This window comes from Oenanthe melanoleuca, chromosome 1A, assembly GCF_029582105.1.
Source record: "Oenanthe melanoleuca isolate GR-GAL-2019-014 chromosome 1A, OMel1.0, whole genome shotgun sequence".
Lineage (NCBI taxonomy): Eukaryota > Metazoa > Chordata > Aves > Passeriformes > Muscicapidae > Oenanthe > Oenanthe melanoleuca.
This window is the reverse complement of record NC_079334.1, coordinates 69,223,988-69,251,863: the sequence shown is the minus strand read 5'-3', so window position 1 is coordinate 69,251,863 and position 27,876 is coordinate 69,223,988. Positions and strand designations below refer to the sequence as shown.

The 27,876-nt window shown below is 60.2% G+C and overlaps 2 protein-coding genes across 7 annotated transcripts in view; one reads left to right on the top strand and one right to left on the bottom strand.

Moving 5' to 3' along the window:
- The window catches only part of PPP6R2 (protein phosphatase 6 regulatory subunit 2), a 58,213-nt gene extending 42,860 nt beyond the window's left edge, over positions 1–15,353 (top strand). The window contains exons 13-24 of one of the 3 annotated variants that reach the window (XM_056482664.1): positions 1,742–1,857; positions 2,653–2,738; positions 2,993–3,073; positions 3,435–3,532; positions 5,788–5,845; positions 6,603–6,730; positions 8,028–8,182; positions 9,744–9,897; positions 10,423–10,508; positions 11,902–12,073; positions 14,057–14,188; positions 15,163–15,353. In XM_056482664.1, coding sequence (XP_056338639.1) covers positions 1,742–1,857; positions 2,653–2,738; positions 2,993–3,073; positions 3,435–3,532; positions 5,788–5,845; positions 6,603–6,730; positions 8,028–8,182; positions 9,744–9,897; positions 10,423–10,508; positions 11,902–12,073; positions 14,057–14,188; positions 15,163–15,211 — 1,315 coding nt within the window. In that variant the 3' untranslated portion in view covers positions 15,212–15,353. Of the gene's footprint in view, positions 1–1,741; positions 1,858–2,652; positions 2,739–2,992; positions 3,074–3,434; positions 3,533–5,787; positions 5,846–6,602; positions 6,731–8,027; positions 8,183–9,743; positions 9,898–10,422; positions 10,509–11,901; positions 12,074–13,703; positions 13,885–14,056; positions 14,189–15,159 lie in introns of those variants that run through there. The other 2 variants (XM_056482663.1, XM_056482665.1) reach the window with 2 other exon arrangements.
- An 8,213-nt stretch (positions 15,354–23,566) lies between these two features.
- Positions 23,567–27,876, bottom strand: part of SBF1 (SET binding factor 1) — a 76,338-nt gene continuing 72,028 nt past the window's right edge. For all 4 annotated transcript variants that reach the window (XM_056482658.1, XM_056482659.1, XM_056482661.1 and 1 more), the window contains 8 exons: positions 27,681–27,807; positions 27,459–27,589; positions 26,763–26,987; positions 26,567–26,677; positions 25,848–26,059; positions 25,649–25,736; positions 25,431–25,562; positions 23,567–25,349 (listed from right to left, as the gene is read on the bottom strand). In XM_056482658.1, the coding sequence (XP_056338633.1) occupies positions 25,251–25,349; positions 25,431–25,562; positions 25,649–25,736; positions 25,848–26,059; positions 26,567–26,677; positions 26,763–26,987; positions 27,459–27,589; positions 27,681–27,807 (1,125 nt within the window). In that variant the 3' untranslated portion in view covers positions 23,567–25,250. The remainder of the gene's footprint in view (positions 25,350–25,430; positions 25,563–25,648; positions 25,737–25,847; positions 26,060–26,566; positions 26,678–26,762; positions 26,988–27,458; positions 27,590–27,680; positions 27,808–27,876) is intronic.

Genomic DNA, 27,876 nt, shown 5'->3' with positions numbered 1-27,876 from the left:
GAGCTCATCCCCATTTCCTGCTGACAGTTTCAGTCTCCACCACACTGGAAAGAATCTGAATGGAAGGAAAAAAAAAAAAAGGATTTAAGCAGAGGAATCTCAGCTGGGGCTTTGGGAAGGTGGAGTTTCCAGAAAGGTCCTTGGCTGCTCTCAGTGCAGGGGCTGCCCCTGGATCCCTGGGATGTTCCAGGCCAGGCTGGACACTGGGGCTGGGAGCACTGGGACAGTGGGAGGTGACCCTGCCATGGCAGGGGTGGCACTGGGGGGCTCTGGGGTCCCTTCCCACCCAAATTCCAGCATTCCCTGAGCTGGTTTTGAGCATGGCTTCACTCTCCAGGAAGAGGAGAAGGGGTCTGGGGCTGCTCAGGGTCTGTTTTATCCCAGGGGGATCCCATGGGTGGATGGGGTGCTGTGGGGGGTCACTGCTGCAGTCCCAGTCCCACCCTGCAGCTCTGCCCCCAGCTGAGCTGTAGATCCTGAGCTCTGGGGGTTTTCTTCCCTGGAAATTACAATAATTATTTATTCCTGCATCTTTTCCACCTTTGGCTCCTTGTTTGGAGCCTGTCCCACGTTGCCTGAGTGGGAGGAGGGGTCCCAAAACAGCAAAATGAGGGAGGGTCCCTGTGCTGGGGCTGAGCTCATCCCATCCTGCCAGAGCAGGGCTGATCCCTGCTGGGGTTCTGCAGGGAGCTCTGCAGTGTGTGGGGCTGGAATGTTGGTATTGGGGCAGGAATTCTGTGGCATTGGGGCAGGAATTCTGTGGGATTGGGGCAGGAATTCTGTGGAATTGGGGCAGGAATTCCAGGGCCATTCCCAGGGCTCTGTCCTGGCTCTGTGGGGGTCCCATCCTGCTTCTGTGGGTGTCCCAGCTCCTGCTGTCCCATCCCTGCTCCCTGCTGTCCCATCCCTGCTCCTGCTGTCCCAGCTCCCAGGGCAGTGGCTCTCTCTGTCCCATCCCTGCTCTCTGTCCCATCCCATCTCCCTGCTGTCCCAGCTCCCAGGGCAGTGGCTCTCTCTGTCCCATCCCATCTCCCTGCTGTCCCAGCTCCCAGGGCAGTGGCTCTCCTGTCCCATCCCTGCTCCCTGCTGTCCCATCCCTGCTCCTGCTGTCCCAGCTCCCAGGGCAGTGGCTCTCTCTGTCCCATCTCCCTGCTGTCCCAGCTCCCAGGGCAGTGGCTCTCTCTGTCCCATCCCTGCTGTCCCAGCTCCCAGGGCAGTGGCTCTCCTGTCCCATCCCTGCTCCTGCTGTCCCAGCTCCCAGGGCAGTGGCTCTCTCTGTCCCATCTCCCTGCTGTCCCAGCTCCCAGGGCAGTGGCTCTCTCTGTCCCATCCCTGCTCCTGCTGTCCCATCCCTGCTCCTGCTGTCCCAGCTCCCAGGGCAGTGGCTCTCTCTGTCCCATCTCCCTGCTGTCCCAGCTCCCAGGGCAGTGGCTCTCTCTGTCCCATCCCTGCTCCTGCTGTCCCAGCTCCCAGGGCAGTGGCTCTCTCTGTCCCATCCCTGCTCCTGCTGTCCCAGCTCCCAGGGCAGTGGCTCTCCTGTCCCATCCCTGCTCCTGCTGTCCCAGCTCCCAGGGCAGTGGCTCTCCCTGTCCCATCCCTGCTGTCCCAGCTCCCAGGGCAGTGGCTCTCTCTGTCCCATCCCAGCTCCTGCTGTCCCAGCTCCCAGGGCAGTGGCTCTCTCTGTCCCATCTCCCTGCTCCTGCTGTCCCAGCTCCCAGGGCAGTGGCTCTCTCTGTTGCAGGGCAGAGGGAGGCAGGAGGAGAGGGAACATGGGGCACCTGACACGCATCGCCAACGCCGTGGTGCACAACATGGAGAAGGGGCCCATGCAGGCCCAGATCAGTGACTTCATCAAAGGTACTGCTCCTCCTCCTCCTCCTCCTCCTTCAGCTCCCCTCACTGCTCTCCAGGCACAAATAACCCTGGGGAGCTCCTGGGAGCTCCTCACTGCAGGTGTTGCCTCAAGGTCCTTTCCCACTGGAAAGGATTCCCAGGGAAATCCCATTTAAAGGATGGTCAGACCCCATTTGGCTGCTCTTGCTTTCCACACACTGAGGTTGGGGTTGGGCAGTGGGAGGTGTCCCTGCCATGCCAGGGTGGCACTGGATGGGCTCTGAGGTCCCTTCCCACCCAGCCCCTTCCATGGTTCTGTGACTCTGACACGTCTCTGGGCAGAGGTTAAATGTCCCCAGAGACCCCAGGTGTGCCCATCAGGGCAGGCTGTGTCCATCCTGCCCTCACTGCATCCCCTTGGAGAGCTGGTTTTGTCCATGGCTTTGGGTGGGAGGAAGGAAGATTTTCCATTTCCCACATATTCCTTCCCCACTGCTCAGCCCCTGCTGGGCTGGGAGGGGGCACAGCCAGGCAGTGACAATCTGTGGGCACAGTCTTCTGCTCTTTTCTCCTTTGATTATTTCTCCATTTCCTTTCTCCATTTTCCATTTCCTCACCCTTGGGCTCCCAGCTGTGCTGCTGTGCTGGGATGGGAGGAAGGGCCCCCCAGTCCCCAGCAGAAAAGGGAAGACCCAACACAGCTGGAGCCCTCTCGGGGCTGTCCCAGCAGGGTGAGGGAAGCTGTGGGTGCTTAGGCCAGGTGAGTCCCCAGGGAGCCCAGAACACTCAGTGCCATGGTCTGTGGCCCTCTCCTTGCAGAGCTGCCTGAGGACTGCAGGGGCAGGTGGGAGAGTTTTGTGGAGGAGACGCTGACGGAGACGAACCGGAGGAACACGGTGGATTTGGTGAGTGGGTCACTCCAGTGCTGCTGGCTCCCCACACAGGGCACAGGGATAGGCCTGCTTCTTCCACTGCCTTGTTTTGCTGGAGAATGCTTTGAGGCAGAGTGGGAGGCGTTTCCATGAACACATTCCATAGCAGAGCTGGTCCCTGGTGCTGAGCTGGGATTCCTTGGGGCAGGACTTGGGGTTTTGGTGGAGCTGAAACATCAGAGCTTTTCCAGCTCTCCTGGTTCCCTGACTGCTCTGTGCTTCCCCAGGTGAGCACCCACCACCTGCACTCCTCCAGTGAGGATGAGGACATTGAAAGTGCTTTTCCCAACGAGCTCACTCTCCAGCAGGTGAGTTGGGAACAATCTCACTGTTCCTGGGAAATGACTGCTCTGGGTGTGGAGCAGCTTCCTCAGCTCTGCTCCCAGTCTGTGAGCTCAGCTCCTTTGGGCTCTCCCAGAGAGTTCCATGGCCTGGGATCCACTGGGATCCACTGGGATCCACTGGGATCCAGCTGGGAGCAGAGGAGGTGTTGGGGCAGGAGTCCCAGAGCTCTGTGTGACCCTGCTCTGGGAAGGGCTGGAGTGAGGATTTCACACTTTCCTGGGGTTGTAAAGGTCCCCTGGAGGAGCTGTTCCCATGCAGCTCCACTGAATGTCTCTGGACTGTCTCTGGGCACCCTCATGATGGATTTTTTGGGATCCTTCCCAGGCCTTCTCTGAGTACCAGATCCAGCAGATGACAGCAAATTTCGTGGATCAGTTTGGCTTCAACGACGAGGAGTTTGCAGACCAGGACGACAACATCAAGTGAGTCTGGGGGTGTTTGGGGACAGCACCAAGTGACTCTGGGGGTCTCATTTCAGCCTCTTTGCATCCCATCCTCCCTCTGCTTCAGGTTTACAAATGAGCCTCCTCAGGTTGGAAACAGCTCCTTCTTTTCCAGGGGCCCAGCCTGATCTCCAGAGCCAGGTGGAGAAGCAAGAAAAAGTATTCCTTTATTTTAAAGAGGGATATTGGAAATAAAGCAGGCAACTGTTGTCCAGCCCTGGTCTGGAATGAGTTGAAATGAGAGCAAAGTCTGGGCAGTTAAACAGACCTTTTCCAAGGAATTAAATCCTTGTTGGAATGAGGAGTGAGGGCACAGTGCTCTGATGGGATCCATGGAAAGGTCAGATGAGGGAGGGAGCACTGGCACTTCAGGGAGACAGGGAAGGGGAGTCAGTGTTACTCAACTTGCTGAATCCAGAGCTGGGAATTCACTGCTTTTACAGGATTCCTTTAATCCCATTAAAGCTGCAGCTCATTCTCTCTCCTTAGAAATGTACCTGGCACTGGGATTATCCCAGTGGCCATAACCATCCTGAAACTGGGACCAGCTATGGACAGAGCAGCATTCCAGGGGATCCCAGTGCTCCTGGGTTTGTCTCTATCCAGGAATTCCTTGGGATCCAAGGCAGCACCCCTGTCCTTCCCATCCAGGGTTTTTCCTGAGCTTCAGAGATGTCAGGAACTTGATAAGGCCAAAAAGTTCCAGAGTAGAATCAGAGTTTGAACAGAATTTTTCATACAAAATTGTTCTGTTTGAATTGAACTGACGTTATTCAGTTGTACACATAAATTAAATAAATAAATAAAATAGACTTTTCAGTGCTGGCAAATAGGGCCCCATGTGAGTGAGGGCCAGGGAGGAGTTAAATAAATCCCTGAGGAGCTGCCCCATCTTCATTTATGCTGTGCCCAGTGTAAAATGAACAGGAAAGGTCTGTGCCTGGGATGTTTTGGCTTTGTTTGTGACTGGAAAAGGAGGATGTCCTGCAGAACCTGGAGTATTCTGGGAGTGGTGCTCCCTGCCAGCTGTTTCCAGCTGGTGGGCACTGGGCTGGAAGGGGATTGGAATGTTTGAGTTTCAGTCCCAGTGTCCCCAAGATAAGAGTCTTGAACTGCAGAGTCTTCCAAAGAAAATAACACTGCAAAAACTACAGATCCATGAGTAGGGACCTGATCATTGCTTGGATCCAAACTCTGGGAATTGGGAATTTCTGGGCCTGCAGCACCCTCTGCTGTTCCCACCAGGGACTCCCCTAGCTTGGACTGGGAATTAGGTCATCCTGGGATATTCCCATCCTGGGATGTTCCCATCCTGGGATGTTCCCATCCTGAGATATTCACATCCTGGGATATTCCCATCCTGGGATATTCACATCCTGGGATATTCCCATCCTGGGATGTTCCCATCCTGGGATGTTCCCATCCTGAGATATTCCCATCCTGGGATGTTCCCATCCTGGGATGTTCCCATCCTGGGATATTCACATCCTGGGATATTTCACATCCTGGGATGTTCCCATTCTGGGATATTCACATCCTGGGATATTCCCATTCTGGGATATTCCCATTCTGGGATATTCACATCCTGGGATATTCCCATCCTGAGATGTTCCCATCCTGAGATATTCACATCCTGGGATTTTCACATCCTGGGATTTTCACATCCTGGGATATTCCCATCCTGGGATAGTCCCATCCTGGGATTTTCACATCCTGGGATTTTCACATCCTGGGATGTTCCCATCCTAGAATATTCACAGCACAGCCCCACCTCAGGCTTGAGCCACTCCTGAGCACTGGGAGTCACAGAATCCTGGGATCCCTGAGGCTGGAACAGCCCTCCCAGACCTTCCAGTCCAGACTTGTCCCCAGCCCAGAGCACTCAGTGCCACCTCCAGGAATTCCCTGGACACCTCCAGGGATGGGGATCCAGCCCTCCTGGGCAGTTCCCACCCCTGCCCACCCTTTCCATGGGGAAATTGCTGCTGCTGCCCCCCTGCCCTGCCCTGCCCAGCCTGAGCTGTTCCCTCTCCTCCTGTCCCTGTTCCTGCAGCACAGCCCGACCTGGGGCTGTCCCAGGAATCCCCTCCAGTGCCCCCCTGCCATGGGCAGGGAATGTTCCAGGCTGGAAAAGCCCTTCCCACGGGGAGGGAGCACAGGGATCCCAGCCCAGGAGGGGCTCTGTCCCTTGGGAAGCTGCTGGATCCTCCCTGAGGCTCTCCCCCCTCCCCCAGCGCTCCCTTCGACCGCATCGCCGAGATCAACTTCAACATCGACGCTGACGACGACAGCGTGAGTGGGGAGCTGGGCTAGTGCTGGAATAAATGTGCTTCTGGAAAGGTCCTGCCTGCATTCTGACAGAACAAACCTTTGGGGGTGTGGGCAAGGCAGAGGGGCCTGAGAGAGCCAGGGCACTGCTCATTTTCCTCCTGGGAATGTTCCCTCTGAAGCAGCACCCCTGGCACGGAGGGAATCTCCCTCCCTCCCTGCAGAGCCAGTCTGTTCTTAGAATCAGGGAATCCTGGAAGGGTTTGGGATAGAAGGGACCCCAGAGCCCCCCAGTGCCACCCCTGCAGTTCATGGCAGGGACACCTCCCACTGTCCCAGCTGCTCCCAGCCCCAATGTCCAGCCTGGCCTTGGCCACTGCCAGGGATCCAGGGGCAGCCACAGCTGCTCTGCCAATTCCAGCCCAGCAGCAATTCCTGCCCAAGATCCCAGCCAGCCCTGCCCTGTGGCACTGGGAGCCATTCCCTGGCTCCTGTCCCTCCATCCCTTGTCCCCAGCCCCTCTGCAGCTCTCCTGCAGCCCCTCCAGCCCTGGCAGGGCTCAGGTCTCCATGGATCCCTCTCTTCTCCACATGAACTCTCCCAGCTCTCAATCACCCTTCCAGGCTCAGATTAGGGAGCCATGGGCAGAGATGGATTTCTGATGGATCTAAGGCTTGGCTGGCTGTTCCAGCCGTGGCTGGTTGGTGGGCAGAAGGCCAGGCAGCAGCTGCAGGTGGTGCCAGGGGGGCTGTGGAACCCTTTGTGTCCCTCTGCCCTGCAGCCCAACGCCTCCCTGTTCGAGGCCTGCTGCAACGAGCGCATCCAGCAGTTCGACGACACCGAGGAGGAGGAGGACATCTGGGAGGACAAGGAGATCTCCTACGCTGCCCAGGTCAAGGCCAGGACACGGTGAGGTGACAGCAGAGCCTCAGCCTGCCCCTGCTGCTGGGAGTCTGCACCTTTCAGCCCAGCCAGGAGGCATTCCTGGGTTTGGTGACATTTTGGGCTGTGAACAACCCTGAGTGCTGGGGGTTCTCCTGAGCTGGAGACAAATCCAGTTCCAGTTCATTAACCTAATTAATGAGTCTGCCATCAAACACATGAAACCCCCCACCCTCAGTGTGAAATTCGCTGCTTCCCTCGTCCTTGGAGAGGAGGAGGAGGAGAGACTGAGGGGAGTGGGCAGAACATTCCTTCTCTCAACATTCACATCAGGAAAGGGAGAACAAGAGTTCTCCCAGGGCCATCTCGGCCTTTGAAATCATTTTTCATCCCTTTGACTGAGCCACTCATTAAATAAAGTTATTTCCATAATTCCCAATGGGAAATGTGATCAGAGGAAACAGGGGAACAGGGGACACATCCAAGATCTCTGAGTGCTCACTGGGCACTGGGTGGTGTCCCCAGGCCTGGCTCTGCCCTGCACCCCCAGGGAATTCTGACACCAAAGCCCTCAGGGAAATACTTTGGGGGTGTTTTAGTTTAGGGTAAATTTGGGAGAAATTTTCAAATGGGTTTTTTTTTAGGAAATAGATTTAAGCAGGTTTTTTTTAATTGATTTGGGGAGATTTTTTTGGAGAGAAGTGGGAAAAAAACCTTGTTTATTTAATAGGTAAAGTATTTTTTGGTACAAAAATAAATAACACTAAGCATCAAAAGTTATTGCTGTTTTGAAGAGATGATAAACTTAGAACAGTTTTTTTGTGGGCTGTAGTTTGGTTTATTTGGGGTTTTTTTTGGTTTTTTGGTGCTGGGAAATGCTGTGATTTAGGTTAGGTTTGGTGGGCTATAGGTGTGAGTTTTTGGTGGTTTTTTTGTTTTTTTAGTTTAAAGTAGGTTTGAATAATTTTTTAAAAAATAAGGAAAAAACTACAATCTAGGGAACTTTTTTAACTAGCTAGAAAAATTACCTGAAAGTAAAGGAGAGTAAAGGAGAAAGTAAAAGAGTAAAGGAAAGGGTAGGAAGTAGAGGAGAGGGATTTTGCTGTTTATTGCAGACACTAGTGTTTGTGTGACGGATGGGGGAGCAAGTGCAGTTCTGATAACACTCTGCACCTCTCCTGTGTCCCGTTACTGCTGGAATTCAGTGTTTAACCCGGCAGAGCTGCCGATGGGGATGTCCGAGCATCACAAACTCACCCCAGGGCCGGGAGCAGCCCTGGACGCTCCGGGCTCTCTCCCGGGGCTCATTCCCGCTCCCCCGCAGGTTCGGAGCCTCGCAGACGTCGGAGAGCTCCAAGAGTGACCTGGAGAACGGCGACCACGGCAGCGTGGACTCGGAGGAGGAGGAGGAGCAGCCGCCGGCCCCCTCCCCGCACAAGGGCGGCGCCCCGGAGCGGAGGGACGCGGACTCGTGCCAAGGTACCGGCCCTGGGAGAGAGTCCTGCAGCACACCCTGCGGCTGCCCCGGGGCACACAGCAGCACACCCGGGGGCACAGAGCAGTGCCAGTGCCCCCTGTGTGCCCCTGCAGGCTCTGGGAGCTGCCCCAGGGCACAGAGCAGTGCCAGTGCCCCCTGTGTGCCCCTGCAGTCCCTGGGAGCTGCCCCAGGGCACAGAGCAGTGCCAGTGCTCACTGTGTGCCCCTGCAGTCCCTGGGAGCTGCCCCAGGGCACAGAGCAGTGCCAGTGCCCTCTGTGTGCCCCTGAAGGCTCTGGGAGCTGCCCCAGGGCACAGAGCAGTGCCAGTGCCCCCTGTGTGCCCCTGCAGTCCCTGGGAGCTGCCCCAGGGCACAGAGCAGTGCCAGTGCCCCCTGTGTGCCCCTGCAGTCCCTGGGAGCTGCCCCAGGGCACAGAGCAGTGCCAGTGCCCCCTGTGTGCCCCTGCAGTCCCTGGGAGCTGCCCCAGGGCACAGAGCAGTGCCAGTGCTCACTGTGTGCCCCTGCAGTCCCTGGGAGCTGCCCCAGGGCACAGAGCAGTGCCAGTGCCCCCTGTGTGCCCCTGCAGGCTCTGGGAGCTGCCCTGGGGCACAGAGCAGTGCCAGTGCCCCCTGTGTGCCCCTGCAGTCCCTGGGAGCTGCTCCAGGGCACAGAGCAGTGCCAGTGCCCCCTGTGTGCCCCTGCAGGCTCTGGGAGCTGCCCCACAGCTGCCCTGGTGTCAGGCAGCCCCACGGGGACAGGGCCAGGGATCCCAGGGCTGCTCTGTCCTGGCTGCTCTGTCCCTGGGGTGTCTCTGGGATGTCCCTGGGTGTTTCTGGGATGTTCCTGGAATGTCCCTGGGATCTCTGGGATGTCCTTGGCATCCCTGGGATGTTGCTGGGCTGGGTTGCTGTGTGCCTGGGGTGTCCCTGGGATCCTTGGGGTGATCATGGGCTGGCTTACTGTGTCCCTGGGATGTCTCTGGGACCCCTGGGGTGTTGCTGGGATCCCTAGGATGTCCTTGGAACGTCCCTGGGATCGCTGGGATGTCCCTGGGATGTCCCAGGGTGTTGCTGGCTGGGTTGCTGTGTTCCTGGCATGTCCCTGGGATGTCCCAGGGTGTTGCTGACTGGGTTGCTGTGTCCCTGGCATGTCCCTGGGATGTCCCTAGGACCCCAGGGTGTTGCTGGCTGGGTTGCTGTGTTCCTGGGATGTCCCTGGGATGTCCCTGGGACCCTTGGGTGTTGTGGGCTGGGTTGCTGTGTCCCTGGCATGTCCCTGGCATGTCCCTGGCATGTCCCTGGGATGTCCCTAGGACCCCTGGCAGTTGCTGGCTGGGTTGCTGTGTCCCTGGCATGTCCCTGGGATGTCCCTGGGATGTCCCAGGGTGCTGCTGGCTGGGTTGCTGTGTCCCTGGGATGTCCCTGGGATGTCCCTGGGATGTCCCTGGGATGTCCCAGGGTGTTGCTGGCTGGGTTGCTGTGTCCCTGGGATGTCCCTGGCATGTCCCTGGGACCCCAGGGAGTTGCTGTGCCCAGCTGGGCTGCAGGCAGGTGTTCTCCCCCAGGGGCTGGCTGGACGGCCGTGTTCGAGCCCGCGAGCCCCACGCCGCCCGTGGCCATGGACGTGGGCTCCAGCGTGTGGGACTCAGCTGCCCCCCAGAGCACTGCCCCGGAGGAGAAGGGCTGGGCCAAGTTCACAGACTTCCAGCCTTTCTGCTGGTAAGAGCCAGGGGCTTCCAGCACCCTCAGGGCTTGGGAACAGGGGAATATTTGGGGTACGTTTCAATGGAGTGCCTGGCTGCAATCCTTTCTTCCTTCCCCTTCCCCTTCCCCTTCCCCTTCCCCTTCCCCTTCCCCTTCCCCTTCCCCTTCCCCTTCCCCTTCCCCTTCCCCTTCCCCTTCCCCTTCCCCTTTCCCTTTCCCTTTCCCTTTCCCTTTCCCTTTCCCTTTCCCTTCCCTTTCCCTTCCCCTTCCCCTTCCCCTTCCCCTTCCCCTTCCCCTTTCCCTTTTACTGTTCAGTATTGTCTGATGATGCTGGGTCAGGGCTCCCTTGTGCTCCCCCGTGCCCCTGCCTGGGGCTGGGACACGGCCCTGCTCTCTGTGTCCTCGCTGGGCTGCAGAGCAGTGAATGAGGTTTGGAGGAATTGAGCACATGGATGGAAGGAGGGTGGGTGTTCCCGGGCTCCTGGGGCTGGGGGCTCTGGGACACTCGTGGCTCCGTGCTCAGGGCTCTTCCCTCCCCAGCTCCGAGTCCGGGCCGCGCTGCAGCTCCCCCGTGGACCCCGAGGGCGGCACCGACAGGAGCCCGGCCCAGGGCCAGGACAAGAACTGTGAGTGGCACGGGGACAGTGACAGGGGGGCAGTGACACGGGGGCAGTGACACGGGGACAGTGACACGGGGACAGTGACATGGGGGCAGTGACACGGGGGACAGTGATAGGGACACGGAACCAGGGACAGTGACACGGGGACAGTGACATGGGGGCAGTGACACGGGGGCAGTGACATGGGGGACAGTGATACGGGGACAGTGACATGGGGACACGGGGGCAGTGACACGGGGACAGTGACATGGGGACAGTGACACGGGGGCAGTGACACGGGGGCAGTGACATGGGGGCAGTGACACGGGGCAGTGACACGGGGGCAGTGATATGGGGACAGTGATACGGGGACAGTGACATGGGGACAGTGGCACGGGGGCAGTGACACGGGGACAGTGACATGGGGACAGTGACACGGGGACAGTGGCACGGGGACAGTGACACGGGGACAGTGACACGGGGACACAGGGACAGTGACATGGGGACAGTGACACGGGGGCAGTGATATGGGGACAGTGGCACAGGGACAGTGACACGGGGGACAGTGACACGGGGACAGTGACACGGGGACAGTGACACAGGGACAGTGACACGGGGGCAGTGACACGGGGACAGTGACACGGGGGCTGCTCTCGGCTCTGGGAGCGCTGCATGGAGCACACCCTGCCCTCAGGGTTCCTGCGGGCTGGGGAAGGAAACAAAGGCAGAAATCCCGCGGGTGTGTTGGGACAGCGTCAGCAGGGAAGGGATGGAGCTGCACTGAGTGGGAGCTGGTCCCACTGGGACACTTCAGTTACCCCTGGCAGTGTTCCAGCCAGGCTGAAGGGACTTGGGGCACTCAGGGACAGTGGGAGGTGTCCCTGCCCGGGTGGCACAGGGCGTTGGGCTCCTCCCCTCCCATCCCATCCCATCCCATCCCATCCCATCCCATCCCATCCCATCCCATCCCATCCCATCCCATCCCATCCCATCCCATCCCATCCCATCCCATCCCATCCCACCACTCCCAGCCCCCTGCAGTGGCCCCAGGCGCTATTTGGGCTGTCCCAGGAGCTCTCCCGAGCTCAGCCGGGCTGTCTGTCCCTCCCGAGCTCAGCCAGGGTGTCTGTCCCTCCCAGCCCAGCCGGGCTGTCTGTCTGTCTGTCTGTCCCAGCCGGGCTGTCTGTCTGTCTGTCCCTCCCGAGCTCAGCCAGGGTGTCTGTCCCTCCCAGCCCAGCCGGGCTGTCTGTCTGTCTGTCCCTGCCAGCCCAGCCTGTCTGTCTGTCTGTCCCTCCCAGCTCAGCCGGGCTGTCTGTCTGTCTGTCCCTCCCAGCCCAGCCGGGCTGTCTGTCTGTCTGTCCCAGCCAGGCTGTCTGTCTGTCCCTGCCAGCCCAGCCTGTCTGTCTGTCTGTCCCTGCAGGCGGCGCCGCCCCTGCCTGTGTGTGGAACGCGTGCGGCTCTCGGAAGGCGCCCCTGGTGGCCTCGGACAGCAGCTCCTCGGGCAGCTCCGACAGCGACGACGACGACGACAAGGCCAAGGCTGCCCCTTGCACGGCACAGGAGCCCGGCAAGGACAGGGCAGCTCCCTGCAGGTGGGAAGGGGTCCCTGGGCTGGTGGAGTCTGGGATGGCCCCTGGGTGGCCCCTCGTGGTTCCAGGGTCCCCTCGCCCGTGGGCTCTGTGTCCCCTGGGAGCAGGGCCTGTCCTGGGGGGCTGAGGGAATATTTAGCACAGGCTCATTCCAGGGAAGGGCTGGGGCTGTTTGGGCCACTCCATTGTCACAGGAGATCCCTGTTCCCTGGGGCCACCCCAGTGTCACAGGAGATCCCTGTCCCTGTCCTTGGGACCACCCCAGTGTCACAGGGGATCCCTGTCCTTGGGGCCACCCCAGTGTCACAGGAGATCCCTGTCCTTGGGGCCACCCCAGTGTCACAGGAGATCTCTGTCCTTGGGGCCACCCCAGTGTCACAGGGGATCCCTGTCCCTGTCCTTGGGGCCACCCCAGTGTCACAGGAGATCTCTGTCCTTGGGGCCACTCCAGTGTCACAGGAGATCTCTGTCCTTGGGGCCACCCCAGTGTCACAGGGGATCCCTGTCCCTGTCCTTGGGGCCACCCCAGTGTCACAGGAGATCTCTGTCCTTGGGGCCACTCCATTGTCACAGGAGATCTCTGTCCTTGAGGCCACCCCAGTGTCACAGGAGATCTCTGTCCTTGGGGCCACCCCAGTGTCACAGGAGATCCCTGTCCTTAGGGCCACCCCAGTGTCACAGGGGATCCCTGTCCCTGTCCTTGGGGCCACTCCATTGTCACAGGAGATCCCTGATCTGGGATCCAGGGCAGGATCTGGGTGGGTCACTCAGAAAAGCAGAGGAAAGGCTCCCATGGGATCCTCCTGCAGCCTTGGGGGAGGGTTTCACCCACTCAGGTTCTTGTTTTCCCCTCAGTCTCAAAGCCAGTCAGTGCTAAAGCACCAGAAAGGCTGGAGCAGCTCCAGGGATGGGGCAGCTCTGTAGGAATTGGATCCTCAATCCCTTCTCCTCCAGTCAGGGGGGAGCTGCTGCCCAGCCCAGCCAGCTCTGCTGCACCCAGAGATTTTAGCCAGGTCTGATTCTGAGCTTTCTCCTCACACTCTGGAGCTCTTTCATCCTTGGAGCTGCCCATGTGGATTCCATGGAGAGGCAGATGTTGCAGCCCAGCAGATCCTCCAGATGTTCCACCCTCCATGAGCCCCATCCCAGCTGCCCAGGGGCATCCTTAGGCTGGGAAATGCAGCTCAGGAATTGCTCTCAGCTTCCCAGTTTGGATCCAGCTGCTCCAGGGTCCCATCCCTGGGGTGTCCAAGGGACAGCAGGAATCCCACACAAACTCTTGTGCACATTGTGTCACCCCTGGCTCTGGCCCTGTGTGTCCAGCTGGGGTTTTCCAGGAGCTTGGGGAAGGCAGGGAAATTCCTGAGCCCGTGGCTGCTCAGGTAACTCCAGAATTCCTCCTGCCCTGGAAACTTCATGGGCTGGCTTTCAGAACTTTCTTTTGAATCCATGGAAATGTCAAGCTCCAGTTTTTTTGTGTGGGAGGTGCTTTTCCAGTGACATTCCTGGGAATGCAGCTCCATCCCTGTGTCTCTCCAAGGTGTATTTTGGTCCTTCTGAGGAGATCGTGAGCCCTGGGGGAAAGGGAATGTTTGGATCTCATTATTCCTCATTTTTATGGTTCTTTTTCAAGGGAAGTGCTCCAAAAATAGAACCTCAGTCTCCAATCTCCATCACATGCTCTATTATCCAGCTGGGATTATTTTGTTCCATGAAAACTCCCCCAGAGCCAGTGACAGGATTCCAGCTCAGCCATCTCCAGCTTTCCTCCCTTTTGGGGAGGTTTGCTCTGGGACAGAGGGAGGAGGAATTGTTCTGGACCCTCCAGGCCTTTCCTGCTGTTTTAATCCCAGTCTATTGCCCGTTCTCGTTCCTGGTGGGATCTGTGTGAGGGGAGCAGGAGGGGTTTTGTTTCCTGGTGGGATGGGAGCCCCAGTGCAGCGTGGCTGAGCCCTCCAGGGCTGAGCTCCGTGTCCGTGTCCCCAGCGAGGCGGCGGCGGCGGAGGCGGGGCCGGGAGGGGCCGGGGCCGCCCGGGGCAGCGCGGCCACGCACACGGACGGGCACCAGAGAGGAGTCCCCGCCGCCACAGCTGCCCCAGACACGGCCACGAGAGACAGGTGAGGGCAAATCATGGGCTGGTCTGGGACAGGAGAGACCCGGAGCCCCCCAGTGCCACCCCTGCAGTGCCATGGGGACACCTCCCACTGTCCCAGCTGCTCCCAGCCCCATGTCCAACCTTGGGCATTCCAGGGATCCAGGGGCAGCCACAGCTGCTCTGCCAATTCCAGCCCAGCTGCAATTCCTGCCCAAATTCCCACCCCAACTCCCCCACCCAGGGAATTCCCTCCATTCCCAGCCCTCCCAGCCTGGGATTGGATCCATCCCCACCCCAACTCCTCTCTAGGAGGGAATTTTGGGATCTGGGGGCTGCACTGGGAATCTCAGGACTCCAGGAAGGGTCTCCCTTCTCTTTTCCATCCCCAAGTTCCATAAACATTCATCGGGATGGATTCTGAGTGTCCTTGATTCCAGAATCCCAGAATGGTTTGGGATGGGATCCATGGACCTTCAATCCCATCCCATCCCAATCCCACCATCCCAGGCTGCTCCAGCCTTTGCTGGGACACTGCCAGGGATCCAGAGATTCTCTGCCAATTCCAGCCCAGCAGCAATTCCTGCCCAAGATCCCAGCCAGCCCTGCCCTGTGGCACTGGGAGCCATTCCCTGGCTCCTGTCCCTCCATCCCTTGTCCCCAGTCCCTCTGCAGCTCTCCTGGAGCCCCTCCAGGCCCTGGCAGGGCTCTGGGCTCTCCCTGGCTGGACATTCCCAGCTCTCAGCCTGCCCTCACAGCACAGATGCCCCATCCCTCTGCTCACCTTGGAGGGGCTGGAGCTGGAGAGCTTTAATGTCCCTTCCCACCCAGGCCATTCTTTGGTTCCACACTGAATTTCCCTGAATATTCCACGAGGGGCTGGGGGAGTCACTGTGCAGACAGCACAGGCAGAGGGAGGGGCTGAGCTGCATTCCCAGGAGGGGTGAGGGCAGCTGTGGGTGTCCCTGTCCCTGAGGTGTCCCTGCTGTCCCCCAGGAGTGAGGAGCCCCTGCCCTGTGCCGAGGCCACGTTGAACGGCCCCGCTTGATGCCGCCGCCGCCCCGGGACGTGTGTGAGCCAGGCCAGGCTGCTCCCTGGTGATGCAATTTGTCAATTCTTTATTATTATTTTTTTTTTTTCATTTTAATTTTATTTTTTAATAAATGCTGCATTGATGAGAGCGAGCTGGCGTTCAGGACCAGGCACGCAGATCCAACAGCTCCGACCCGTTGGGAAAGACTCGGCATTGTCGAAATGTAGCATTGAGTTCAGTCCTCACTGAATGACGGGCTCTTCCCAAGCCTTCTGCCTGATTTCAGTTGTCCCCTTCCCCTGCCCTGCTCTTTGTTTGGGTTGGGGCTCAGTGCTGTCCCAGTGTTACTGCACACAGTGTTCAGCCTCTGGGGAAGGGAGCAGGTCCGGCGGCGCCGGGGCCGGCGCACAAACCCCGCGGCCGTGGGACCAGAGCGGATGGAGCTGTCCCCAGGCAGCCTTTGCACGCTTGTAGAGCAATAAAGCCTTACCAGAAACATTTCACAGGACAGCAGGAACGCCAACACTTCCTGGGAGGGAGCAGGGGGCTCGTGTGGGGCTGGCAGGGCCGAGGCCGGGGCTGCCCCAGGCAGTGACAGTGACACTGAGAGTGGGATGTCCTGTGACAGTGACACTGACAATGGGATGTCCCTGCACTCCTGCACTGCTCCAGGCTCTCCATGCACTGTGGGGCCCAGGCAGGAGCTGGGCTGCCTCCCAGGGGCCTCCCCTGCCAGTGCCCGTGTTGGCCCACAGGGGGTGACCAGGGCTTTGCTGGCTCTTTGGAGACTGAATTAATGTATTTGCAAATGATGATGGAAAATCCTTTTTTCTGTTTGTTTTGTTCTGTTTTTAAAAGTTTTTAATGGATGCAGGAACAGCAACACTTTTGCACTTTGTACCTGGTGATGACAGCGTGTGAAGGGACCCGCCCGGGGAGGGGACACAGAGCCTGGGGACAGCTGGGTCCCTGGGGCTGCAGAGCAGGGCCAGGTGAGGGCAGCACCTGGAGCTGGGATGTGGGATATGTGGGGATGGGATGTGCCCAGGCTGCCCCCAGGACAGCCATGCTGGTGCCAGGCTCTGAGCTCACTGCCAGCCCAGCCTGGGCACATGAGGGGCACTGGGGCAGCTGAGCTGGATCCCCCTGGCACGTGGCACCTGCAGAACCCTCCCTTTGGAGTAAAGGCTGGAGCTTGGCAGGCAGGAATGCTTTGGGAGGCATCCCTGGAGTCCCTGCTGTGCTGTGTGTGTGCAGGGCAGTGGGGCAGTGAGCTGGGCTGGGCTGGGCTGGGCTGGGCTGGGCTCAGCTGCTCCCACAGCCTGTGTGCTGCAGGGACAGGGGCTGGATCCCAGAGCTGGGGCTGGGGGTCACTGGGGCACTGGGGTCACTGGGGTCACTGCTGCTGGGGTCACTCCTGTGCTGCTGGCAGGCTGGGCTGTCCTCAGCCCCAGTTCCTTGGCAATCAGCTGCCACAGAGCTCTTGTTCTGCAAGTTTGTGCTCGCTCTGTGTAATTCAAAATGAATAATTTAAAGTTAATTGCACTGGGAGGGAAAAAAAAATCTCACTTTGTGCTTTGCTTCCCCTGCTTGGTGTTCAGGGATCAATCCCACTCCAGCCAGGACTCTCAGGCAGCATCAGTGGCTCTGAGGTCCTGGTTGGAGACACACTGAAGTCTTAATTTTCCAAGGATTGGTGCTAGAGTTCTGCTGGACACTGGCTCCCCTCGGGGCACTGCTGGGGCCCCAGAGCTGATGCCATGGAAGGTGAAGGATCCATGTGCTGGCACAGCCTGGCAGGATCCCAGGGGTGAGGGGAATGGATCCTCCTTCCCCTCAGAGCCCTGCTTGGGCTGGGCTGGGCTCACAGCAGGTCCCTCGTGGCCTGAGGGACAGGACAGGGCCCCAGCCTGGGGATGCAGAGCTGTGGGGCAGTGGTTCCAGCTGGGCAGGGCTGGGGGAATATCCAGAGGATGGGGCTGTCTGTGCCTTCCACTGCAATTCCAGCTTTGGCTTCGAGTCCCTGAGTGTCAGTGAGAGCTTTAATAATAATAATTATATTAATAATAATGATTATATTAATAATAATAATAATGATATCCTTGGGCATATCCAGATCTGAACCCAGCTGTTACTGGGGCTCGTTAGTGAGTTAATTTATTAGTGCAGAGACACATCACTGGGCCTGGTCAGAGCTCTGGAGATGCACAAATTCCATGGGTCCTGTGCCTGTGGAGGTGCCTCCAGGGCTGGGCTTGAGGCTTCTGTTCATTCCAGCTCTGCTCTCCCCTGGGCTTGTTCTCCCAGCAGCCAGGGGCTGATCCAGGACCAATTCCTGCTGGGAATTCCTGCAGCTCCAGCCAGGTCCTGGCCTGCCTCCTGTGCTTTGTGGGGAAAGCAGCAGCAGGGAATCCTTCCAAGGCAGAGGCACCGTGGGTGTGGAGGGCTTGGAGTGTCCCCCTGGGGTGTCCTCCTGTGCTGCAGGGAAGGGTTTCCAGGGCTGGAGCAGGATCTCCAGGATCCTGAGGATGGAATTCCCTGTCCCTTGATCCCTGCTCAGCTCCCTGTCCAGGCCATGAAGGTTCTCCCCAAGTCCTGCTCCTGCTTCCCTCCTCCCTCAGGCTTGGAATCCCCAAATCCACAGGGCTGGGATTGCCTGGGGACGTTGAGGGTGTGGGTCAGTGTCAGTTTATCCACACACAGTGAGAAAATTGGGATCCCCAGATCCACAGGGTGTCCTGGGGCTGGGATTGCCTGGGGATGTTGAGGGCTGGGTGGGCACAGGTCTGTGTCACTCCGTGGGTATTCACCCACACTCACTGGGGTCTTGTGGGCACCTGGAGGGGCACTGGGGCAGGAGGAGCTGGGGTTTGTCCCTGCACAGCTCCAGGGTCAGGAGCAAAAGCATTTGGCAAGGCCAGGGAGCTGTGGGATGGTTCTGGGAAGCTGGAGATGCCCTGGGATGGCAGGGAGGGCAGGGAGGGCAGGGCAGGGATGGGCAGGGCAGGGCAGGGATGGGCAAGGGATGGGCAGGGCAGGCAGGGATGGGCAGGGATGGGCAGGGCAGGGATGGGCAGGGCAGGGCTGGTCAGGGCAGGGCAGGGCAGGGATGGGCAGGGCAGGCAGGCAGGGCAGGGATGGGCAGGGATGGGCAAAGGAGGGCAGGGCAGGCAGGGCAGGGATGGGCAGGGATGGGCAAAGGAGGGCAGGGATGGGCTGGGCAGGGCAGGGCTGGGCAGGGCAGGGCTGGGCAGGGCAGGCAGGCAGGGCAGGGATGGGCAAGGCAGGGCAGGGCTGGGCAGGGCAGGCAGGGATGGGCAGGGAGGGCAGGGCAGGGATGGGCAGGGATGGGCAGGGCAGGGCAGGGATGGGCAGGGCAGGGAGGGCAGGGATGGGCAGGGCAGGGCTGGCAGAGCTGGGCTGGGCTCTTGGGCACAGTTACTGACCCTCATCCCTTTGGCCAGGGCCTCTCTTACCTCATCCAGGAAGGGCTTTGTGCGGTCCCAGCTGGGTTTGTACAGAATCCCTGGGATTCCCTGGTGTCCTCCCCTCTCCCAGCTCTGGGATATTCCCATGGAAAGTCTATTTTTGTATCTGATGCTGATGGGAAGAGAGGAATTTTCCCCTCTCCCTGAATTTGGGGCTTTTCTGGAGGGCAGAGCCTTCCCTTTTATTTTTGACTCTCTCCAGGTCCTTGGGCAGATGGAAACAGGAAAATCTTTCTCCTGTAGTTTTGCTGCTCAGAGGTAGTTTTGCAGGACTCGTAGGAATTTTGGGATTGCTGTGGGGATTCCCCTGCTGGGGATGGGTTTGTGGGGGCACTGCTGGGGATCCCCTGGCTGGATCTCATGGATCCAGGGTGGGATGGAATTATCCACAGGCACAGCAGACATTCCTGGAGATGTTCTCTCCAAGGAAGTTCCTCTGCCTGGAGCACCTGGAGTGGCCCTTGGGGTGCTGGGATTGCCACAGGGAATTCTGGTTCTCCTCTGCAGAGCCTGGAGCTGGGCCTGGAGTGCCCTGGTCTGTGATCTTTGTGTGCATTCCATGTCCTGGGAATTCCTGGAGCCCTTCCCTGGCCCTTGAGTCACCCCTTGGTCCCTGCAGTTCCAAATCCTCTCGTGTGATCCACGGTCCTTGTCCTTGGTCCTTGCAGCTGCTCCCTGGCCCCTGTGCCATTCCCTCATCCCTGTGCCATTCCCTGTGCCATTCCCTCATCCCTGTGCCATTCCAGGGATGAATCATTCCCAATTCCCACTGTTCCCAGTGCCTTAAATCCACCCCGGTCCCAGCAATGGATTCTGTTCCCTGTGCTCCTCCCTGCACCTCACAGCTCCTTATCCCAGTGTGTGCATCCCTGTGTCCCAGTTCATCCCAGGATCCCAGTGTGTGCATCCCAGTTCATCCCAGTATCCCAGTTAGTGCTTCCCTGTGTCCCAGTTCATCCATCCCAGTTTCCCAGTCCATCCCTGTATCCCAGTTCATCCATCCCAGTTTCCCAGTCCATCCCAGTATCCCAGTTCATCCGTCCCAGTTTCCCAGTCCATCCCTCCCCTGGGCTGGGAACGGGCCCTGCCAGAACCCCCCACCCAGAAGGAAAATTCCTGTGGGAATGCTCAGCTCCCTTTGGGCCTTGGGGCAGGAATGGGAATTCTGTGTCCATTTCCTGGCTGCTCCAGAGGGATCCCACTCCAGCCTCCCAGTGGGACAGAAATGGGGCTTAAGGGCACCAAAGGAAAGGATTAGTCCTGGTTTTTGATAGGATGGAATCCACATTTAATCCCAAATATTTGATTATTTAATGGAATTTAAATGAAAACTGTAAATATTCCTCCCCCCTTGGAGTATAAACATTGCCCTGCTGGATCTGGGGTTTGTGGAGTGGAAGGGGTTTCCCTGATGAGTTTTTCTTCAAATTGTGCATCCCTTCCCTGGCAGCTGATGGTGAATTCCCTGGAATGCTCAGGGGCCAGTGCTGGGATCCAGCTGGGCTCAGAGGGAGGGGCTGGGATTGGGAATTCCCTGCCCTGGTTGGGATCCCAGGAGGCACCATGGGGCTGGAGCAGTGGATTTAATGGATTTATGGATTTTATGGATTTATGGATTTAATGGATTTATGGCAAATTTAGGAGCAGGACCTGACCTCCCACCCCAGTTCCCAAAGGAGCAGAACCTTCCCTGTGGGTTTGGCTGAGGATGTGACTCGAGGGTTGGACCAGGAGATGGATGAGGAGAGACCTTGGGATTCAAATCCTTGGGATTCAAATCCTTGGGATTTCAGGGAAGGAGGTGGGTGGTGTGTGCCCCAGCCTTGGGACAGCAGGAGAGTTCCAGAGGGGATGGATCTGTGGGATGAGGGGACACTGGGACAGCAGGAGAGTCCCAGGGATGGATCCATGGAGTGAGGGGACACTGGGGACAGCAGGAGAGTCCCAGGGATGGATCTGTGGGATGAGGGGACACTGGGGACAGCAGGAGAGTCCCGGCAGTGGCAGCAGGAGCTGCTCCGTGTCTCTGGCTCCTCCTTCCCTCCCCACGCTCCCATTCCCAGCGTTTGCTGTAAATAGGGAATATTTATAAAATTTATTGCAGAGATTTCTAAACTCACCCGAATCCCATTTTCCCCAGAGCGTTTGGCTTTGCTGGGATCTGGAGCAGATTTGCACCTTCCCAATGAGCGTTGGTACAAATCAACCCAATCCCAGTCCCGGGTGCTGGGCAGGGCTGGGAATTCCAGGGCTCCCAGGGCTGAGGATGGAGCGGCTCCTTCCCTTAATTTCATCCCTGTTCCGTTTTCTCCGGGCAGGGGAGGCTGTTCCAGGCTGGAGCCGTCCCAGGGTGTCCCTGGAACTCTCCGATTTTCCCTTGGATTTTCCCTTTTCCTTGTTTCTGTCTTTGCCTTCCATGTCCGACCCGGCTGCAGCGGCAGTTGAGGGGAATCTGGGTGGGAATGTGGAGTTTTCCAGGCATTCTCCGTGATGTGACATTTCCCAGGCCTGTCCTTTATCGCGGGCTCGGCGGGGCTGATCCCTGCAGGCGCTCCCCGTGCTTTTCCTGCGGGGTCACGTTCCCTCCTCGGCTCCGCTTCCCTCCCGCTCCTCCGTCCATCCCCACCCGGGGTATTCCCTGTTTGCTCTTGAGCTGGAGCCGCTTTTCCAGGGTTTTCCCAGGGTTTTCCCAGGGTTTTCCCAGGGCTTTTCCAGGGTTTTCCATTCCGTGCAGGGGCTCGGGGAGAACACTCGGCTCTGTGACTGTTAGCACAAACCACGGGTGGATTCATCCCCCGGGAGACCCCGGTGCCACCTGCGGCCCCAGAGCCACAAATTGATCTAAAATGACCCTGAAATGACCCAGGCCAGGCTTTTTGTTGGGAAAAATCCCGATCCCCGGGACAGCGGGAGGCTCTGGGACCGCAGCGGTGCCGGGGCCGGCGGGGCCACCCGCGGCTCTCCTGGGGGAGCGGATTCGGTCCGGGATCAGTGCCCGCCCCAGGAGCTCCGTGCCCGCCCCAGGAGCTCCGTGCCCATCCCAAGGGGCTCCGTGCCCGTCCCAGGGGGCTCCGTGCCCATCCCAGGGGGCTCCGTGCCCGTCCCAGGGGGCTCCGTGCCCGTCCCAAGGGGCTCCGTGCCCATCCCAAGGGGCTCCGTGCCCGTCCCAGGGGGCTCCGAGCCCATCCCAGGGGGCTCCGTGCCCGTCCCAGGGGGCTCCGTGCCCGTCCCAGGGGCTCCGTGCCCGTCCCAGGGGGCTCCGTGCCCGTCCCAGGGGGCTCCGTGCCCGTCCCAGGGGCTCCGTGCCCGCCCCAGGAGCTCCGTGCCCGTCCCAGGGGGCTCCGTGCCCGTCCCAGGGGCTCCGTGCCCGTCCCAGGGGGCTCCGAGCCTTGGCTCATTTTGGAGAAGTCCTGGCAATGGCACCTCTGCCCTCCCCAGCTCCCGGCTGACTGCAGGCTGTGGGATGGGAGCTGGAGCCGTCCCTGAGCACAGAGATCCCCGAAATTCAGCAGCCCGAGGGAGGAGGCGCTGCCGCCGTGCGGGTGGGGATTTGGGATCTGGGATTTGGGATTTGGGATCTGGGAATGTTGCAGGGGGTCCCCAGCCCGAGCCCGGCTTTTCGCTCCGCTCCTCCCAAATCTGCCCCGGTGTCCCGAGCTGAGTCTCCTGGAAATCGCTGCCAGCGGGGCCGCCCCGCAGTTCCCGAGGGAATTCCCGAGGGCTGGGGGTGTCCCGGGGGGGACTCGATGCCTTTCTCCACAACCACCGGCCCCGCAAAGCAATAAAACCACGGAGGGGCCGCGGGGAGACCCCGGGTGCTCCCGGCCCGGGCGGGCACAGGCGGTGCCGGGGGAGCCTTCTCACGATGCCAACTGCCCTTAAACTGGGATCCGGGTCTTTGTAAGCAATGTCTGTGTATTATGTGTAAATACGAAGGACAAATTTGAAATTACTGCCTTTTCCCTGTTTATTTTTCTGAGTAATTCCAGATGTACTTTAGTCTCTCTACTGTCGAAACTTTTATATTGTAAATCTGATGCTGGTGGCTTTTTTGGTTATTTTGGTTTTCGTTTTCCGTTTTTGGTTTTGGTTTTTTTTTTTTTTTTTTTGTAAAAAAGCGACCAAAAAAAAGAGAAAAAAAGAAAATAAGAAAAAGGAAAAAAAAGTCTGCATCTCTCTATGTTGTCAGTTTTAGGCTGTAAATTCCAACTATCAATAAAAGCTCAAAATTCATGTGCCAGTGCTGAGTTCTTCATCCTGCAGGGGGTTTGGGATGGGCTGGGAGTGGGGCTGGAGCCCTGATGGAATCACAGAATCCTGGGGCTGGAAAAGCCCCCCCCAGTCCCAGCTGTGCCTGATGCCCACCTTGTCCCCAGCCCAGAGCCCTGAGTGCCACCCCCAGGAATTCCCTGGACACTCCAGGGATGGCACTGGGCAGTTCCCACCCCTGCCCACCCTTTCCATGGGGAAATTGCTGCTGCTGCCCCCCCTGCCCTGCCCTGCCCAGCCTGAGCTGTTCCCTCTCCTCCTGTCCCTGTTCCTGCAGCACAGCCCGACCTGGGGCTGTCCCCTCCTGGCAGGGACTGTGCAGAGCCACAAGGGCCCTGAGCCTCCTTTTCTCCAGCCTGAGCTGTTCCCTCTCCTCCTGTCCCCATTCCCCCTCTGGCTGTCCCCTCCTGGCAGGTTGGGATGGTGGCAGCAGGGGCGGGTGGCACAGAGCGTGTGCCACAGGACAAAGGTCCCTGTGCTGTGCCAGCACCCCCGGGAGCTCTGCTGGTGACACAGGGACAGGAGTGCCCGAGGGCTGGAGCTGAGCCTGTCCTGGGCTGTGTCCCCCGGCTCTGCCCTGTCCCGGTGCTCAGCGAGGCAAAAGGAACGTCTCTCATATTAATTTTTTTATTAAATTCCGTTAGTTTTCTCTTTATAGAATAACCTTTTCCTCTAGGCACAAATACAATACAAGGACTCTGCATGTTTGACACAATGTACAGAAACTTCAATAATCTACAACTGCTCGGGTAAGTTACAAAACCTCCGTGTTACACCTGCACAGCCAGGATGGTACAGAGGAACGGGGCGACTGTACAAAGAGCTCTGCACTGAAATAAAACGCTGGACTTTAAAAACAAGACGGGTGGAGGGGCTGGGGGAGCTGGGGGGGTCAGTCCTGGGGGGTCCCGGGGCCACAGTGACCCCACGGGGCCCCCTGGGGTCCCCCCCACGCTGAACCCCCCAGTTCACACCAGTGCGGGGGCGGGGGGGGCTGCAGGAGCCGATTCGGTACCGAGAGACCCCCGGAACTGAGGGGCAGCAGCAGCGGGGGGGGGGAGGGGGAACAGGGGGACAGCGGGGCTGGGACAGGGACAGGAGCAGGGACAGAGGGACAGGGACAGAGGGACTGGGACAGAAGGACTGGGACAGAGGGACTGGGACAGGAGCAGGGACCGGGGCAGGGACAGAGGGACAGGGGCAGAGGGACAGCGGGACAGGGACAGCAGCTGCTCCCCTGCGCCCCCCGGGCTGGGCACAGGCAGAGCACAAAGGGGGCACCCGGTGGGATGGGGGGGTTGGAGAGCCCTGAGAGGGGCGGGGGGAGTGACCTGTGCAAAGGAGACCCTGCGGGGAGCGGGTGGCACCTGCAGAGCCGCTGTCCCAGCCCTGTCCCAGCCCCGTGTGGCTGCAGCCAGAGGGGACCCTCACCCCGCGGCTGCTCTGGTCCCCACCCCCGGGAGGGGACAGAGGGACACCCAGGAGGCTGCAGCGTTTGGCACCTCCCGCAGCGAACGTGTCCCCCCCGGGACAGCCAGCCTGGAGGTAGAGACTGTCCCACAGGACAGGGACCCCCTGGCCAGAGCCCGGGGAGCCTCCTGCCCGCAGGGAGCAGAGTGGCCACGGCCACGTCCCCCCGGGGACACGGAGCCAACACCTGCAGCATCCCAGCATCGCCGATCCTGTGCACAGCTGGGAGCGGCGCCACAACACGGGATGGTCCCGGCGCTCCCGCTGTCCCCTCTGCTGCTCCCCGAGCTGCAGGGCTCTGTCCCCTCTGCCACCCCCAGGGCTCTGTCCCCTCTGCCACCCCCTGAGCTGCAGGGCTCTGTCCCCTCTGCCACCACAGGGCTCTGTCCCCTCTGCCACCCCCAGAGCCGCAGGTCTCACCCAGGACTCGCTCCCAGGCCGGGAGGGGCAGGGCAGGTTCCGGGGGGCTCGGCAGACATGCAAGGGGGGCAGGACGAGGGGCAGGACGAGGGGGCAGCTCTGGCTCCCCCAGCAGTGTGGGGTGGGGGTGTGGGGCGCAGGCCCCCCGCCCAGGGAGCCGGAGCGGGGCGGGGGCACACGGAGGACGCGGGGTCACGACACGGCTCAGACGGGGCTGGGGGCGGGCCGGGCCCCCGCCCGCTTCAACGCGAGGAATCCTCCCAGCCCGGACACGGCCCGGCGGGCGGGAGGGAGGAAGGGCCGCTCCTCCTCTCCCTCAGTCCCGGCTCGGCCCCGAGCCTGGCGCTGCCTCTGCTCCCCTGCGGGTCGGCAGCCCTGCCTGGAATTGCGGCTCTGCCGAGCCGGGCTCACGCGTCCGACAGGCAGCTCTGGATGCGGTCGATCCATTGCTGGGCCAGCTGCACGTCCTGGGCGCAGAAATTGTAAACTCGTTTTGTCGTCTTCAGCTGCGGGCAGAGAGAGGAGGGGCTGAGGGCCACGCCCGGAGCGAGCGGAGCCGCCCCGAGCCGCCCCGCGGGGACACTCACGTCGAAGAAAGCTTTCTCGTCCACCGTCTTGGGGGCCCCCATGGTGGGGGTCCCCGGGGTGATGGACTCCACCTCGGCCAGGTCGATGACCCCCTTGCACTCCGTGTCCATCCGGCTGTCGTAGTACCGCAGCTGCGGGAGAGCCGCGCTCAGGGCGGGGATGGGATGGGCAGGGATGGGATGGGAGGGACACGACAGACCCCGGCCCCACCCCGTACCTGATGTTTGGTTTTATCCAGCACAAACCACCGAGACTTCCAGGGTTTCATGAAGGCGCCTTTCTTGTAGAGAGAGCCCTCGTAGGATCTGCGGGGCAGGAAGGGGCCGGGAGCAGCGGGGTGAGCGATGGGAGCGCGCCGGGATCCACGCCCTGCCCCGGGAGGGATCCCCCTCCCAGCCCGTCCCAGCCCCGCCTGCCTGTTCTCGCTCTCCGACGTCTGGAACTGGCTGTAGAGGGTGGAGGTGCTGCGGCGGCCGCCCACCTTCCCGCTGGACGGGGTGGAGGTGCTGCTGGTGTCGCTGTCCAGGCTGAGGTTGAGCGTGGAGCCCACCCCGCTCTCCTGCAGGTACACGCCCAGCGAGCGCCGCTGGTGGGACAGCCCCGACGACATCAGCAGCGAGCTGGGGGTCTGCGGGACAGGGACAGCGTGAGGGGACCGAGGGGACCCCGGTCTGGGGCTGGGCACCAGCAGCAGCAGCAGCACTGGAACCAGCACCAGAACCAGCAGCAGCACTGGAACCAGCAGCAGCACTGGAACCAGCAGCAGCACTGGAACCAGCAGCAGCACTGGAACCAGCACCAGAACCAGCAGCAGAACCAGCAGCAGCACTGGAACCAGCACCAGAACCAGCACCAGAACCAGCAGCACTGGAACCAGCACCAGAACCAGCAGCAGAACCAGCAGCAGCACTAGAACCAGCACCAGAACCAGCACCAGAACCAGCAGCACCATCAGAACCAGCAGCTCCCAGCAGCAGCACGAGCCTTCCACACCTCTCACAGTCCTGTCACAGCCCCTGCCACACTGTCACACCATCACAGCCCTTGTCACACATCACAGCTATGTCCACACTCTGTCACACCCTGTCACACCCCGTGACAGTGCCTGGCACAGCCCTGCCACCCTGTCACCTACCCTGCTGCCCTCCTGCCGCCCCTCCGTGCGCTGGGACGCCTTCACCTTGTCCCACGTGTCCTTCCAGCGCTCCGGGACCTGCCCCAGCTCCATCTCCAGGTTCTGCAGCTCCTGTGAGGGGGGGAATTCCAGCCTCAGCCCGGAGGGGACAAAGCCCCTGTCCCTGTCCCTGTGCCTGTCCCGTCCCTGCTCCGACCTCCAGCAGTTTGGAGATGGCGTCGGGCTCCACGCGGCCGCGGTTGTCGTAGCAGGGCCAGATGATTCGGCGCTTGCTCTGCGGCGCCGCCGTGTCCTGGCGCTCCGGCTCCTCCTCCGGCTGCCCCTGCAGCTCCCAGTCGTACGAGGGGCCCTCGGACAGCGTCTCCTCCGTGTAATAATCCCACACCTTCAGGTTGGAGATGTTGCTGTACGGCCTCAGCACCTGCGGGAGGGGTGGGGGTGGCTCAGAAGGGCAGCAGGGCCAGGCAGGACATTCCCAGCCAGACCAAGGGGACAGAGTGACCACATGAAGTGTTGGGAGTGTCCAGCCTGGAGAGGGAAATGTTCCAGGGGAGCTCAGGGCCCTGCCAGGGCTGGAGGGGCTCCAGGAGAGCTGCAGAGGGACTGGGGACAAGGGACAGAGGGACAGGAGCCAGGGAATGGCTCCCAGTGCCACAGGGCAGGGCTGGCTGGGATCTTGGGCAGGAATTGCTGCTGGGCTGGAATTGGCAGAGCAGCTGTGGCTGCCCCTGGATCCCTGGCAGTGGCCAAGGCCAGGCTGGACATTGGGGCTGGGAGCAGCTGGGACAGTGGGAGGTGGCACTGCAGGGGCTCTGGGGTCCCAGCTGCAGCTGCTCCCCCAGGGAGGGTCTTGGGGTGCTCCCAGCCCCCTGCAGGTGCCCCCAGCTCTCACCTCCCCGTCCTCAGGTGCGTACAGGTAGTTGAAGAAGACAGGAGCTTTCTTGTTGAGGCGGTCGATGTAGTCCCAGATGGATTTGGAGCCCTGCTGGCCCTTCCTCTCGCCCTTCTCCTCGTACAGGAGCCCTGGGGACACAGAGGGGACACAGAGGGGACAGAGGGGACAGGGTGAGCGGGGACAGGCAGGGGCAGGTGCCCCCCCCGCACGCCCCCTCACCCAGCTCGATGCGCTCGTAGTCCGAGTCCAGCAGGAATGTCCGGAAGCGGTTGGAAATGTAGTGGTAGCTGAGGAACTTCAGGTAGTACTGGCTGAACTCGAACTCCATGGGGAACTGCAGGTGGATCTGGGGGGAGAGCCCCGGGACAGCCGGAGTCAGGGCTGGGCTGGGCTGGGCTGGGCTGGGCTGGGCCCT